Here is a 13,941-nt window from a genome sequence, read left to right as displayed (position 1 = left end):
CGCGCCAAAAGCTTGAACCAACGATTTTGAAATGGCGTTCCATGGGAACATTTTGCACTATAGTGAGGTCCACGTTATAATGACAATACTTGATCAACTTTGGTTTTGCTATCCTTGTCTATCATTCGACAAAGCCGGTGGTACTATACTTTTCTAGGTCCACAATGATGCCAATTATGTTTTTGACAGTGTAGAAATTAATTGATACAGAGAATCGGCATCGCTATTCTCCCATCTTTATCTAATGCCATTATAACGTGGACCTCATTATAGTCACGTGATGGAACAATTTACGATTGGAACTGGAACAATTTACTGTACACAGAACGTACACATTGTTATGTTCATGTTCTCACCTTAGACTAGTTATAGAGTAGACACGCCCCATTCTATATTTGTACTGAAAGTCGATGAAGCCAACATCGGATAGAAAACTTTTCTGTAGAGTTTGTTTACATTGTTTTTCATAGCAGTTTATGTCCATTTTCATGAATAATAATCTACTTTTATCTGGAATAGACAAAAATTAATCTGCTACAGGAAACATTGTAAACAAACTAAAGAAAAGTTTTCTATCCGATGATGACGTCGCGATGTGGCAGTAGATGTTGTCTAAAGAGTTTAGACTTCCCAGCGTGTCTATTCTATAACTGGTCTAAGGTTCTCTCTCACTCACTTCTTAGTTCTTACTTCTCATGTTTTTAGGTTATATCTGTCTACTATTATGAGATTTTATAGAGCTTCTATTCAAAGTTATATTTTCCTCTGAAATAACTTATCTGATTTGGAAATACTATCAGAATGTCTCTTATTGCTGGTTTTTCAGCAGGCGCTGAATTACTGCCTTCTATTAGGAATGTGAGTTATTTTTATAGAATTGATATTAGCAGCTATAGTGAGGTCCATGTTATTATGACAGTGTTTGATCAACTTTGGTTTTGCTATCCTTGTCTATCATTCCACATAGCCGGTGGTACTATCCTTTTATAGGCCCACAACGATGCCAATTATGTTTTTTTTTCAGTGTAGAAATATAATTAATTAATGCAGAGAATCGGCATCGTTTTTCTTCTATCTTTATCCACTGCCATTATAACGTGGACCTCACTATAGGCTATTTCTAGGGCTAAAGTCCAGGTCTAATGCCATCATATCTGTCATCAAACTTTTGATTGGAATTAATTAAGTATGATATTTTAATCACAAAAATTAAACGGCGGCTACTCATCATAAATTGAAAAAAAAATTAGTTTTACTAACATCACTTTGTTTAAGACTTCTTTTCACACACCTCTAATTTCGCACTCATCCTTTCACACATTTCTGGACCATTAAAATTTAACCGGCTTTTGTGCAACCGGGCCTTAGTATTCTAAAGGTAAAAGGGTTAGGTTTTTGGATTGGGATTGCAATATGATGGAAAGGGTTGGGGTCCAGGTTGAGGTATGTTTATTTATTAATGTTTCAAAGGTAAAAGGGTAGGTTAGGAGGTTAGGTTTATGCTTTTAAATGGCAATAATGTGCTGGAAGGGGTTAGGGATCAGGTCAGTACATCGATTAGTACTTTATCGACCTATCTATAGTCTAAAAAAACATCGCTGACGCGGTATAGGGTTAAAAATTAAATGCATGCAAAATTATGCTGCGTTAAACTTCATTTATTTAGAAGAGAATAGTAATCGTCGTTTAATTTTTTTGATCAAAATATCATACGGTACTAAAACGATCCGAATTAAAAATTTTATGACAGGTGTAGTGGCACTGGACCTAGAGTTACGCCATTTCTAGCTTTAGATGTTATTCTATTTGGAAATCACATTTTTCTTGTTGAAATTTTATTTTAATAAAGTGGATTTCACATCAAAAAAGTGGTTTTCAATACGCTACCGTACTGAAAAAGTTCTACAATATCAATCAATAGCCTACATAAATGTTATTTCTTATAATTATATACATATTTGAGGCCACCAGGATACACAGCATTGAATATAGATATTTTTTATTTCTTATGTATGGAAATATTAGAGTTAAAGTACTCTCGAGGAAAGTTTTCGTATTTTTCGACCGAATTTTACAATATTTCACAAGACCGATTTTGGCTGATGATTTATTTTAAATACTTGAGTCGTTGCCAAGGACTGGGTTCTCCAGATAGGCAGTGTCAAAAAACTTTTGTCACATACATTTAGGAAAACTGCAAGGATATTCATGTTGTGAAGGTGCAAGATCTGCAGAAAAGAGACTGCTCCCTTACTCCCCCGAGTAGAGTAGGTAGTCTTCCAATAAGTTTGTTTTCCACAATTGCGTAGAACCTGGAGTTAGGTTTGCTTTGTATCTCCTTGGGAAGACTGTTGAAAAAAATATAGCCTGTATTGGGAAGCTGTTGGAAGTTTCAGCCAGTCTTCTGCGAGGTATCTCCAATGAGGCAGCATGTCTGGTATTGTAGGCCTATGCATGTATATCACCTCTTCTGTGAAGCTGATCCCAGTTTTCCTGTATGTACATAGTGGGCATATCATTTTGAACTGCCTTGACGAGCCGAAGAATGAGCTGTAGTACGTGAAGATCCAATCAATATCATTGTGTCAAAAGCTATGAGTGTTTAATGTTTCCAGTTATCCTTAGCTTTTAAATGTAACACTGCGTAATGCAAAATGCTTATCTCAACGATGACTTTAAATTGCTCGGCAAATATTTTTTTGATATATATTCCTTCCACAGAGTTTGATAGCTTATTCAGCAAATACAGTACAGTTCATTCCAAATGATTTTTTTTTCATTCTATGTTCATTATTGCACAGTTCTGAGATTGTTGTTTCTGTGTCAAGACCTGAGCTATGTTGATGAACTAAAAGTTTGATGTCTTCAAGGTGTGCTATTAGTTGCTCGTATCACACAAGAAGTGGTACTTTTAATTCCTGTTCACATTCTTTGAACCTCCCGTGTTTTTTGAAAAACCTCCCCCATTGTTTGAAAAACCCGTGCACCTCTGATGTCTTCATATATTGAGGAGTTATTTCTGAGTAGCTGATCTACAGGAATGTGTCTTGTGAAATGGTTTCAAACTTGTCAAGTAGGCAACCCGTGCACTACTTTCTAAAACATAGGATTAGGAGTATCTTCTGATATTGTCAACTTGAGGGATTGTGTTGAGGTTGCTCACATGGTAGGGCCAACTCTTATTATTTTATTATTTCCGTTGAGTTTCAAATTATCCAACTTTTTAAACATGTTTCTGTTTTTTTCCTCATTTACTAACTCTTTATATATGTAGTAACTGAACTATTATTCTACTTATCATCTGCCTTGAATAATTCCAGGTTGACCTGGCTATTCTATAATTATCATATTTGTCGTTGGCATAATTATGTTCTAGTCAACTGAATAAAATCTATTTCTATTTTTTTACTCGATACAGGTTATACAATCAGCAACACTTCTTCACAGAGGCATTCACACAACTTCGGTGGTACATAGGATTCAAGCTGGTAGATATAAACGGACTCCGAGAAGAGAAAAACCATTGACTTACGAAATGGCTTGGCCTCCACAAGCAATTGGTCATTTCAAATCATGGAACTCATGGAATACAAGTAGGCCTAATCTCTTTATTTCTATTATATGATGTGCATGTGTTATGGATTTGTATTATATTTGAGTTTATGCTCAAGTTCAAAGGTAGGCCTCTAATCAGTAAGTGTTATCACATAAATGGTGGTTTTCATTAATATTACATGATTCAACAGCGATATTGACTCATTCTAAAATATTCTCCATTGAATCTTCCATCTTTAATAACAATAATTCAAAAAATACAGAAAAATAGGGACTTAGTGAAATTGAGAGTATTTTGTTGGACTTTCAATTATTGGATATCAGGTCTCTGATCTCATAGTATTCTATAAGATTAGAGTCACCCATATATACCCTATCTTTATAGCCTTAGACATTCTTCTTTATCCATACTTCATTACACTTACACTTGTGGGATCGATAGCGACATAACATAATAAACATTGAAAACGCTAACACCCGGTTGCACCGTAAAAGTTTGTTAAGTTTTAATCCCGATTAAATGCCACTAGCAGCAATCAGAGAAGTCTTCTTCTCAGAAAAACCTTCTATGATTGGTTCTCGTAGAGTTTAATCATGATTAACATTTAACAGGTTTTTGTGCAACTGGGCCTTATAGATTAAGATAGCACTTTGGATTTAAACCTCACGTTAATTCGCAATCAATTTACTCATTTGGATGCCTTGCTCTTAAACCCAACAACAAGTAAGCAGATGAAATTTGAGAAAAATCATTGCTAAAGAATTAATGTACATCTTGATTAATAAGACTTGGCATTCAAAATTACCCAGATCCAACTGCTTTACCCCAGCAGACCTAAAAACTCTGACACCAGACCTGTGCCAGCCAGGTCACTCGATATTATTACTATTATACCCCAGCATGCAACATGTTGAAGTCTTATTAAGCTGAACTGTAGCCTATCTCTTGAGGTGCACCCTTTGAATTTTAAACTGTTCTCGATAACTAGTATTTTGGCTATGATCATCAGTTAAAGTTGAGAAAATAAGAGTTTTAAAATTGAATTAAAATTTTTACTTTCCTTGCCCTATTACCATAGGTAAGGAAAGTATTGCTTTCCGAAAAAATTAAGTACCTCAATTTCTATACGTTTCAAGGTCCCCTGAATCCAAAAACGTGGGGTTTGGGCGAAAATGTTGTCAAAAACAAGTTTTTTTGCGATTTTCTCGAAAACGACTCCAACGATTTTGATCAAATTTATACCTATTAAAATAGTCATTGATTAGCTCTATCAACTGCCACAAGTCCCATATTATCTGTAAAAATTCCAGGAGCTCCGCCCCATCTATGCAAAGTTTGATTCTAGATTCTCAACTATCAAGCTTCAGATACAATTTAAACAAAACAAATTCAAGTGGAAAAGATTGAACATGAAAATCTCTATAATTAATGTTTAGTAACACTTTCACCTTAAATTGAAAATAAGCTCGAAATTCGAGAAAATGTGATTATTCAATTATTGCAAACTGTTGGCAATACTATTGATTCTATTATATCATTCACTAAGAAGAGATAGCAGACCTTGTGTGTTTCCAGTGTTATTGTCCTGTCACCAGCTGGTTCAGATCTTTGAATAGTGGACTTGAGATGCGCGTGAACACTAGCGTTAGGTGATTAGTTTTCTTAACTGCAAGGAAAGTTGTGTGAGTGTGCCATACCAGATTTTTGATTTAAGCAGGGAACCCACTATGCCGTCACCGTCAGGCGCCGTCCGGCACCGACCGTCACCGTCAGTCGCCGCCTTCACCGTCATTTTTCCGGCGATAACCCACTTGCCTGTCTGGTTAGCTCCATCAGAAACCGGAGCTAACCAGAAGAAATGCATCAGTTGCGATGGAGAGTTCATTAAATGAGGAATTGCTAGTAATAGCCGCTGCATGTACTGACTTTTAAGACAACTGCTAACTTTTCCCGATTCCCTGGAATCAAGACCTTTAATTTGAGCCCTTTCCCATCATCGTGTGATTTGTCAAACGTCCAAAACTTTGATTTCATAATTTCGCTTACAGAATAATATTTGTAAATAACTTACCTGACATGTTATCAAACTTTTCTGAGATTTCCTGCCAAGCATTATCTTTCTTCCTGTTGTCGTGATAACTATTATCACTAGTATTATACAGGAAGGGATACTCCCTAATAGCCTCTATCAACATTTCGTCCGTACTCATCGCTCACAGAACAAAGGCGCACTACAACAAAACACTGGCGATGTGACTTCACTGATATAGTGAAGTCCACGCTATAATGGCAGTGGAAAAGGATAGGAGAACAGAGTTGCTGATTCTCTGCCTTGCCAGATTATATATTACTTGCCAGATTATTCAATAAACTTTCTTCTGTTATTAAAAGTCCTGTTGTTTCGAATGGTCTGAGTACTGCACATAGACTACCATCTCGGGGAAAAGAGCAAATCAAGCCGATTGTCTTCAAATTCGTTCGAAGACAAGACAAAGAAAACTGGCTGGCCGATTTCAAACAAGCTGCTAGTGAAGATAATGGAGGTGTGGGGATTTCTACGAAGACGCTGTGTCGGTCTCTTGCTGAAGGTCGTGTGTGCGCTTATCAGCATCTCACCCCCACCACAATGGAACTGTTCAGAGAAACGAAAAAACTTGCGACCCAGAAAGGATATCGGTTTGTTTGGATAAGAGATGGTAAGATTCTTGTAAGAAAGGAGGAAGGTGAGAAGCCTATACAAGTGAAAAATGAGATGGACCTCAAGAAAATCTAGGTTTAAAACAAAAACGGGTTTTTTCTATTCAGCTAATATTTCTATTTAATTTTCAATGGAAATTTGCGATTTAGTAGAGGATCTTGATCTTATAGACAGATGTGAAACAATTAATTTAAAAAATTTAAACGAGATAGCAACGTTTTTTCATTCAATATCGTTAAAAGTTTTTCATTTGAACATAAGAAGTATTAATAAGAACTTCGATGAATTGTGTTTATTTTTATCTAGTGTTGATGCGCAATATGATTTAATAGTTCTCACTGAGACGTGGCTATCACAAGATTCTGGTTTCGAGTTGAACAATTATAATAAGGTTGTGAAACCAAAAAAATTTAATAAATCTGATGGAATAGTAATTTATGTTAAACATGGAATAAAATGAGATATTCTGGATATAAATATTGGTAATACTAATTCTTTAAATTTTAAAATAACATATGAAGACGTAGAGTTTTGCTGTACAGCATTGTATAGATCACCTAATGATACCGACGCTTTGGCTTTTTTAGATGATTTGGAGATATTCCTTAGTCAAACAACTTGTTATGAAAACAAAATCTTGATTGGAGATACAAATATTGATATTTTGGGTAATGATCTAACCCAAAAAGGTCATAAATACTTGAATATGCTCTTGGAATATGGTTATACTAATTATTTACACGGTTGCACTAGACATTCATTATATAGTGAATCATGTATTGATCATCTGTTTCTCAAATCTAAGATATGTACATTGAACCCAGCTATATACAATTGCTCTATAACAGATCATGAAGCTATTATGGGGCGAATTCAGTTTATAAAAAATAGTAGTTTAGAGCCTAATAAGAAGCCTGTTCAGTATGATGCATTATTTTTTGACGACCTCCTGTTTAAAATTAAAATTAAAGAAGTGTCATGGGATGGAGTCTATTATGAAAAGGATGCTAAAGTAGCTTTTAGCAGATTCTATGATAAAATAGTACATGTTTTTAATTCGTGTTCATCTTCGAAGCAGAAAAGTAGTAATAGAAAGAAACGATTGAAACTTTGGATAACTAAAGGGTTATTGAAATGTATCAGGAAAAGGAATAATATGTCACTTAAAATAAGGGAGCAGCCGTTCAACACGATTAATGTTCGTTATTATAAGAAATACAACACTATTTTGAAGGCACTGATACGTTCTGCAAAGGAGATTTTCTTTAGAAATGAGTTTGTAAATTGCGGTAAGGACTTGAAAAAGGTGTGGAAAACTATAAATGACGCTACTGATTCCAAATCTCGAGACCAAAATGTTATTCAAGAAATTAATATACCTGATGGTAGAGTAGTAAAATCCACTGAAAGTGAACAAATGGCTGAAGAGTTTAATAAATTTTTCATTGATGTTGGACAGAAAATTTCGAATAGGGTCAAAGAGACAGGTTCAAATTCAAATCATATCCAGTATAAGGTCGATAGATCATTTTGTAGGTCGTTTTTCTTTTATCCAGCTACGGCCTGTGAGGTGAGAAATAACATATTGGGGCTTAAAAAAGGTACTGCTCCGGGAGTAGATGGAATCTATTCAAAATGTCTGATAGAAAATTCTTCAGAAATATGTGACCCGTTGAAGCATATTATAAATCTTTGCTTCCAACAGGGGTATTTTCCAGATGAAATGAAAATAGCTACAGTTATTCCTCTCTATAAGGGTGGTAGTAGGACTGAACTTGGTAACTATCGTCCTATCTCCCTACTCTCAAGTATATCCAAAGTAATTGAAAAGTGTGTAAAATCGAGGCTGGTATCCTATTTGGAAAAACACAACATTTTATTCAGTAATCAATATGGATTTCGAAAAGGTATGAGTACATCCGATGCAATTTTTAGAGTAACAAGAGAAATTTTGAGCAAATTAGATAATGGGGACAAATGCTTAGGAATATTTCTGGATTTACAAAAAGCATTTGACACAGTTGACCATAGAATTCTAATGGATAAAATGGAAGCAATAGGAATAAGAGGTATTGCATTGTCATTCTTTGAGTCATATTTAAATTGTAGAAGACAAAAAGTTCTCTCTCTCTCTTGGGTTAACAGCCGTAGGGCTGGTTGGCAGCAGCTCTCCATGCTTTTCTGTCGTCCGCTTTCCGCTTCAGCTCGTAGTATGATCCACATCTCAAAAAGTTAGGCTTGATAAAAAGACAAGTGGACTATTAAATGTGAATATTGGAGTTCCACAAGGAACAGTGCTTGGGCCAGTTTTGTTCTTAATATACATAAATGATTTATTAAATATAAATCTAGGGAATTGTTCCTTGTACTCTTTTGCGGATGACACAGTTGCTATAGTTTGGGGGGAAACTTGGCCAATCACCTTCCAGAGAGCTAATAAATGCTTTGATGTTATCAAGTCCTGGTTAAAGAATAGTCTCCTACATTTGAATATTCAAAAAACTAGATTTCTTCCCTTTTCATTGTCGTCCTCTGGATTGCCTCCAGATAATACTGACTGTAAACTAGTATCACATAATATAAATTGTGCCAGTCCATACAACAGCTGTGGATGTCCTACATTAGAGAAAGAAAATGAAATAAAATATTTAGGTGTAGTATTGGATGTACATTTACGGTGGAGCTCGCACATTTCATACATCTGTTCAAAACTTAGAAAATTAATTTATAAATTCGTTCAATTAAGGAATGTCCTTCCTATCTATCAATTAAGAATGGTATTCTTGGCACTGATACAGTCAATTATCTGCTATGGTATTGTATCCTGGGGAAGTTGTGGGAGTTCAATTTTGCAACCTCTCATAATTCTTTATAAAAGAATAATAAAAATATGTTTAAAGAGACCCATAAGATATCCAACCGAAGTATTGTATAGAGAATTTGGCGTTTTTAGTGTTGATACCCTATTTGAAATAAATCTTTTGAAGTTTGTGTATTTAAGACGTTCAGAGTTTCCAGTTATGGATGAACATGTATATTCCACTCGTCGAAATCTTGCTAATAAATTAAAAGAACCCTTCACAAGAAGTAGAGTGGCCTCCTTACATGCTTTTGCTAAGGGACCACGACTTTTCAATAAACTGCAATCAGATATATCAGATGCACCCAGTTACAATTTGTTTAAGAATAGACTTAATCGCTTCTATGAAGAAAAACGTTTAATAGAGGTGTAATATTATTTACATTTTTTTGCTGTCTTCATTCAAATGTAATTTATTGTTAAAGATTCGTAATCCCATCTTGTGAAAAGCACACTGATTATTGTATAAAATTTACTTTATTGTTTGATACCTCAAAATTGTTATTGTATTATAATTAAGTTGACTCAACTAGAGAGCGAGACATCCCTCATCGCAGGTTTAGCCTAAAGAGGGATGCACTGTGTTTTTTTCTGTTACATGCTTGATATTATTATCTATGTTCAATTATTATGCTTAAGGTATGTATTTGTATTACCAATTGTAATGTTCAACCATTATGTTTAATGTATGTATTTGTATTACCAATTATTGTAAAAATGCAGTGAAATAAACAAATTATTATTATTATTATTATTATATTATTATTATTATTATTATTATATTTCTACATTGTTAAATAACGATCTGGTAGCTTTGCGGAGCTAGAAAAGTATAGCGCTATCTGCTTTGTCAAATGATAGACAAGGATAGCAAGTCCAATGTTGATCAAATACTGACATTATAACGTGGACCGCACTGTAGTTGAATGTCGACTGGAAAAATGATAAAAAAACGGACCGGCTATCCGGCAAGATTGCCCCAAACAGCAATTGTGACTGACGGACACGGTCGTGGCCGGTGACGGACGGGTATAGTGGGTTGCCGTTCGTTTAAAACGATGCAAAGCAATGTTTCCGGTACGCAACGGTGTGACGGTCGGTGCCGGACGGCGCCTGACGGTGACGGCATAGTGGGTTCCCTGCTTTAGGCTTCATAAGACAGAAGAAGTAAGTGACTGACAATCTATCAGAAAGGAGATGCAATGTGCGTGATAGAGAAGGTCAAGGCAAGTTCTGGTTGCCATAGAAGACCAATTATTTTTCAATCTTATGTAGAGTTAGACGAGAAATCCATGAAACTAGTTAGATGTTTGTAATTTAAGATAATCATAGCAGAGAAGGCCCATCGGACATTTTTATTCCCTTAAACTAGGGTTAATACCCATCGTATACTGTAGCATTAGAAGTTGATTGGAGGACCATGATGGCATTATCCGAATTCTGCATCAAATATACATAATTGGGAAAGAAGTCAGAGTAGACAGTAGATAACCGTGTGAATATGTTGACTCAGAGAGGCGAGACAGATGCATCGAATTCGTTTCAGAAATCGTTCATGTTTGAGTCCAGAGACTTTATATCCATCAAAACTATCTGCCATACTACTCGTCTAATCGCATGAGAATAAGAATTGAAGTTTTACAGTAGAAGATATTAGTTTATAATTTTATTTATGGTATTTGTGTTGCATAAATAAACATATCATAGTACACATTTTGAATTCTAGTTCATTTCAATATCTACCAATATGATATTGTTCAATTTCATATGGTTTGCTTTGTCTTCATCTAAATAATGTTAAATTAGCTCAAGTTGCATATTAGTTGCATATAGACTTTGCAAATTCATATGAGTAAAATTTTTCAATATGATTCTCAATCTTCTATCCTTTTTCTCTTTTATTTTACTTCTCACTTCTCATCCACCCCTAATTTTATTCTTCAGTTTTACCATATCTCTAAATTTTGATTTATTTTGTTCATCTACTGTTACTTTCCCTTCTATCTTCCATCCATCATCTCTTCTATCTGCTGCTTCCTCCTGATTCTATTGTTTGTCTTTATCTACCACTTTTCTTTTTCTTCCACTTGCTGGATACGTCTTTATCATCTCCTTTTTTCCACTTCAAACGCCAATATTCTTCATTTTCAGTTTTTTACTTTTTATTATCATTCGTTATATTTTTTCTTCTCCGATTTCATAAAGTATTTTCAATCGTATTCTCATTGCTATTCACGTTTTCCTTTTCTTTCCTCTTTTAACGACTATCTACTACATTCTCTTCTGCACCTTCTCTCTCTTCTGTTTCTTGTCGTTTGTTGATTTATATTTTTGTGGTTGCAGCCAACCTGATGGGCGGCCTGCGAGCGTCAGAAACAGCCATTGAGGACGAATTCATGAGACGATTCATGACTGGCACCTGGCACAATCTGTTTGTTTCGGAAATCATCATCAAAAGACAGCATAACATGATCAGGATTGCGGGAATACTGCGAAGAGCGATATCGGCTCAGAAAATGTACTTCTTGATTGGTTACACAGAAGAACTTCTATCCTATTGGCTGCAGTGTCCAATTAAACTGGAATTACAAACTGTGGAGGACAAAAAATCCGTCATCTTCAAATATGTTTAGTGACCGTACCTGTAAGTAGTCTGTTAATCTATTAAAAATATTGCTTAGTTTTAATGAATCGAGTTTTCTTTATTAAGGTACCAAACGAGTTTCTGGTTTTGAAAGTTATGTGGCAAATATCTATATTAAATGAGAACTACACTATATTGTCAAAACCACTGATCTATTGAAACAGTTTGATATTCTTACTGGTTTGTAGACTAAACTCTAGTTTCCTAGAGATTGATAATGGTTAACAACCGAAACTAGTGTCTCAAATCGTTTTTTTATCAGTGGTTTTGACATTGTCAAGTCGTTTCCATTTAGTATACCTGTTAAGATCTAGTTGATAGATTGCAAGTGAGCTGATTCCATTTCGGTTGAAGGAATAGTTAGTGTTCATGCACATATCAATCATTTCATTTCATTTTTATCATCCATTGACCGCCTATGGAAGGGGTATGTGGATTTTTCAATAGAGTTCTTGATTTATTTTATACATGTATTATGTAAAAGTTCACCTCCCCGCACGTAGTCCTTTACTGTACCTTTTAGTGAACAGTAATAGAGAACTGCAGTAGTTCTTAATCGTACAGCAGCAGAACTGTATCAGTCCTCAAACACTAATTCCATATGACTATCAATTCATTCATGCAAAATTTGACTCAAACTTATGATAATTACTAGAAAACAATTCCTCCTAATTATAGAAGAAACTGCTGTCAAATGGACTTTGAAGACCAGTACACCCAGATCTTTTACGGCATCTAGTACCCTTGCTTTAACATAGTATATTATTCTAAGTTTAAGTAATTCAAAAGTCAGTACTTCGAAGGATTCTTGTTCGATAAGGAAATAACCCAAGGAGTAGTCGCAGTAACTGGAATATCTTGTGCTTCCTTAGCAGAATGTCCGGTGTGTTTCTCAATTGAATTATGTTAGAGACAGGGAAGGAATCATTATTGAATAATTCAAAAGAAAAAATGTATAATATATATTTATCACATAATAATATACCGTTTTAATATGTAATCGTTTGTCGTTTGCAATGTACTTAACACTCGAAATAATGTTTCCAATATCCACACAGTTATATGACTCAGCTCCCTTCATAAGGATGCCAATTTTTTCAGCTCTTGGCTTTTTGCGATGTAGTCCCATAGTCTCTTATTGATCTCAGTGGACCTGGAAAATCAATAATCGAAGAGTTATTTATATAATTTATGTCGATATAAAATTTTAATTGTACGAAATCAAATATTCCATTATAAATTTATGTTTATCGATCAATGTCAATCAATAGTGAGAAGAGTATTAAGAAAGGTGCAGCGGCACAATTTTAACCACGGCGTAAAAATTCCCCGCACCAATGTGCGCAAAGCTTAATCTTCTTTCAATGCCAAATTCCATTAGCAGAGTTTCTAATGAGACGTCAGATCATAAGATCAAAGGTCATATTATTATTAGAACTGAAATAATTTATTTGTAGAATTGAGTAGCGGCTTGTTAATTGGGCCTAGTATAAACTTTAATCAAATAGGAGATTGGATAGGAATCTTATTCTTCATTCATTCTAATAAGTACTGTGTTATTTGGTTTTGATGTAACTACATTAACAATATTATAATAAACAAATGAAAAATCGTACAGGTTCACACAGTACTAAAATATTGAATATCAATATTACAATAATTCAATATTACTTACTTTCCATAAGAAAATGAATGCATCAAGTTGACAAACTGCTTTGGTGTACAATTCGGAATTACCATTTGACTGTGGAACAGAATGCCAGAAGCAATTATGTAAGCCACCTCTGAAAAAGGCCATTTTGGAAGAAGTCCTTTATCTTTGAAATGATACTCGGATAACTGTAAACCAATCACGATACAATTTGAATAGCCATTATTGAAAAAAACGGTGGTCTTTATAAACTTCTGAAGAATTAATGAATAAATGGAAGAAGCGATTTGTCAAACTTATTCTACAATGATTATGAATTCCAATATACATAGATTTTGCGAAATGAAAATCCCTTTTAGAATTTATTAATTTCATTTGCGCACTATTATCATTGTAATAAAACTATAAGATATTATTATTTATATTTTTGTCGTTTTGGTGCATTCAAATAATAACATTAACAGTAATAGCAATAACATTTGCTGCTTTTATTACTGCAGTAAAGTATCTTTTAGTACACTGTACACATTTT

General features: G+C 34.5%; 1 protein-coding gene and 1 long non-coding RNA gene across 2 annotated transcripts; one reads left to right on the top strand and one right to left on the bottom strand.

The window, feature by feature from the left end:
* The first annotated feature begins 380 nt into the window (after nt 1-380).
* On the top strand, nt 381-11,805 carry LOC111051016 (28S ribosomal protein S24, mitochondrial). Its single transcript, XM_022337423.2, has 3 exons — nt 381-858; nt 3,419-3,593; nt 11,458-11,805. Exons 1-3 carry the CDS (start codon nt 802-804, stop codon nt 11,745-11,747), a joined length of 522 nt encoding a protein of 173 aa, XP_022193115.1. The 5' UTR covers nt 381-801; the 3' UTR covers nt 11,748-11,805.
* Nucleotides 11,806-12,704: 899 nt separating this feature from the next.
* Nucleotides 12,705-13,912, bottom strand: LOC120355646. Its single transcript, XR_005573700.1, has 2 exons — nt 13,434-13,912; nt 12,705-12,911 (listed from the first exon to the last, which is right to left on the bottom strand). It is a non-coding gene; the product is annotated as an uncharacterized LOC120355646 (long non-coding RNA).
* Nucleotides 13,913-13,941: the final 29 nt, after the last annotated feature.

Source organism: Nilaparvata lugens, unplaced genomic scaffold (genome assembly GCF_014356525.2).
Source record: "Nilaparvata lugens isolate BPH unplaced genomic scaffold, ASM1435652v1 scaffold3864, whole genome shotgun sequence".
In the NCBI taxonomy this organism is placed as follows: Eukaryota; Metazoa; Arthropoda; class Insecta; order Hemiptera; family Delphacidae; genus Nilaparvata; species Nilaparvata lugens.
Note: the sequence above shows the minus strand (reverse complement) of the source record. Positions and strands in the feature narration are given on the sequence as shown.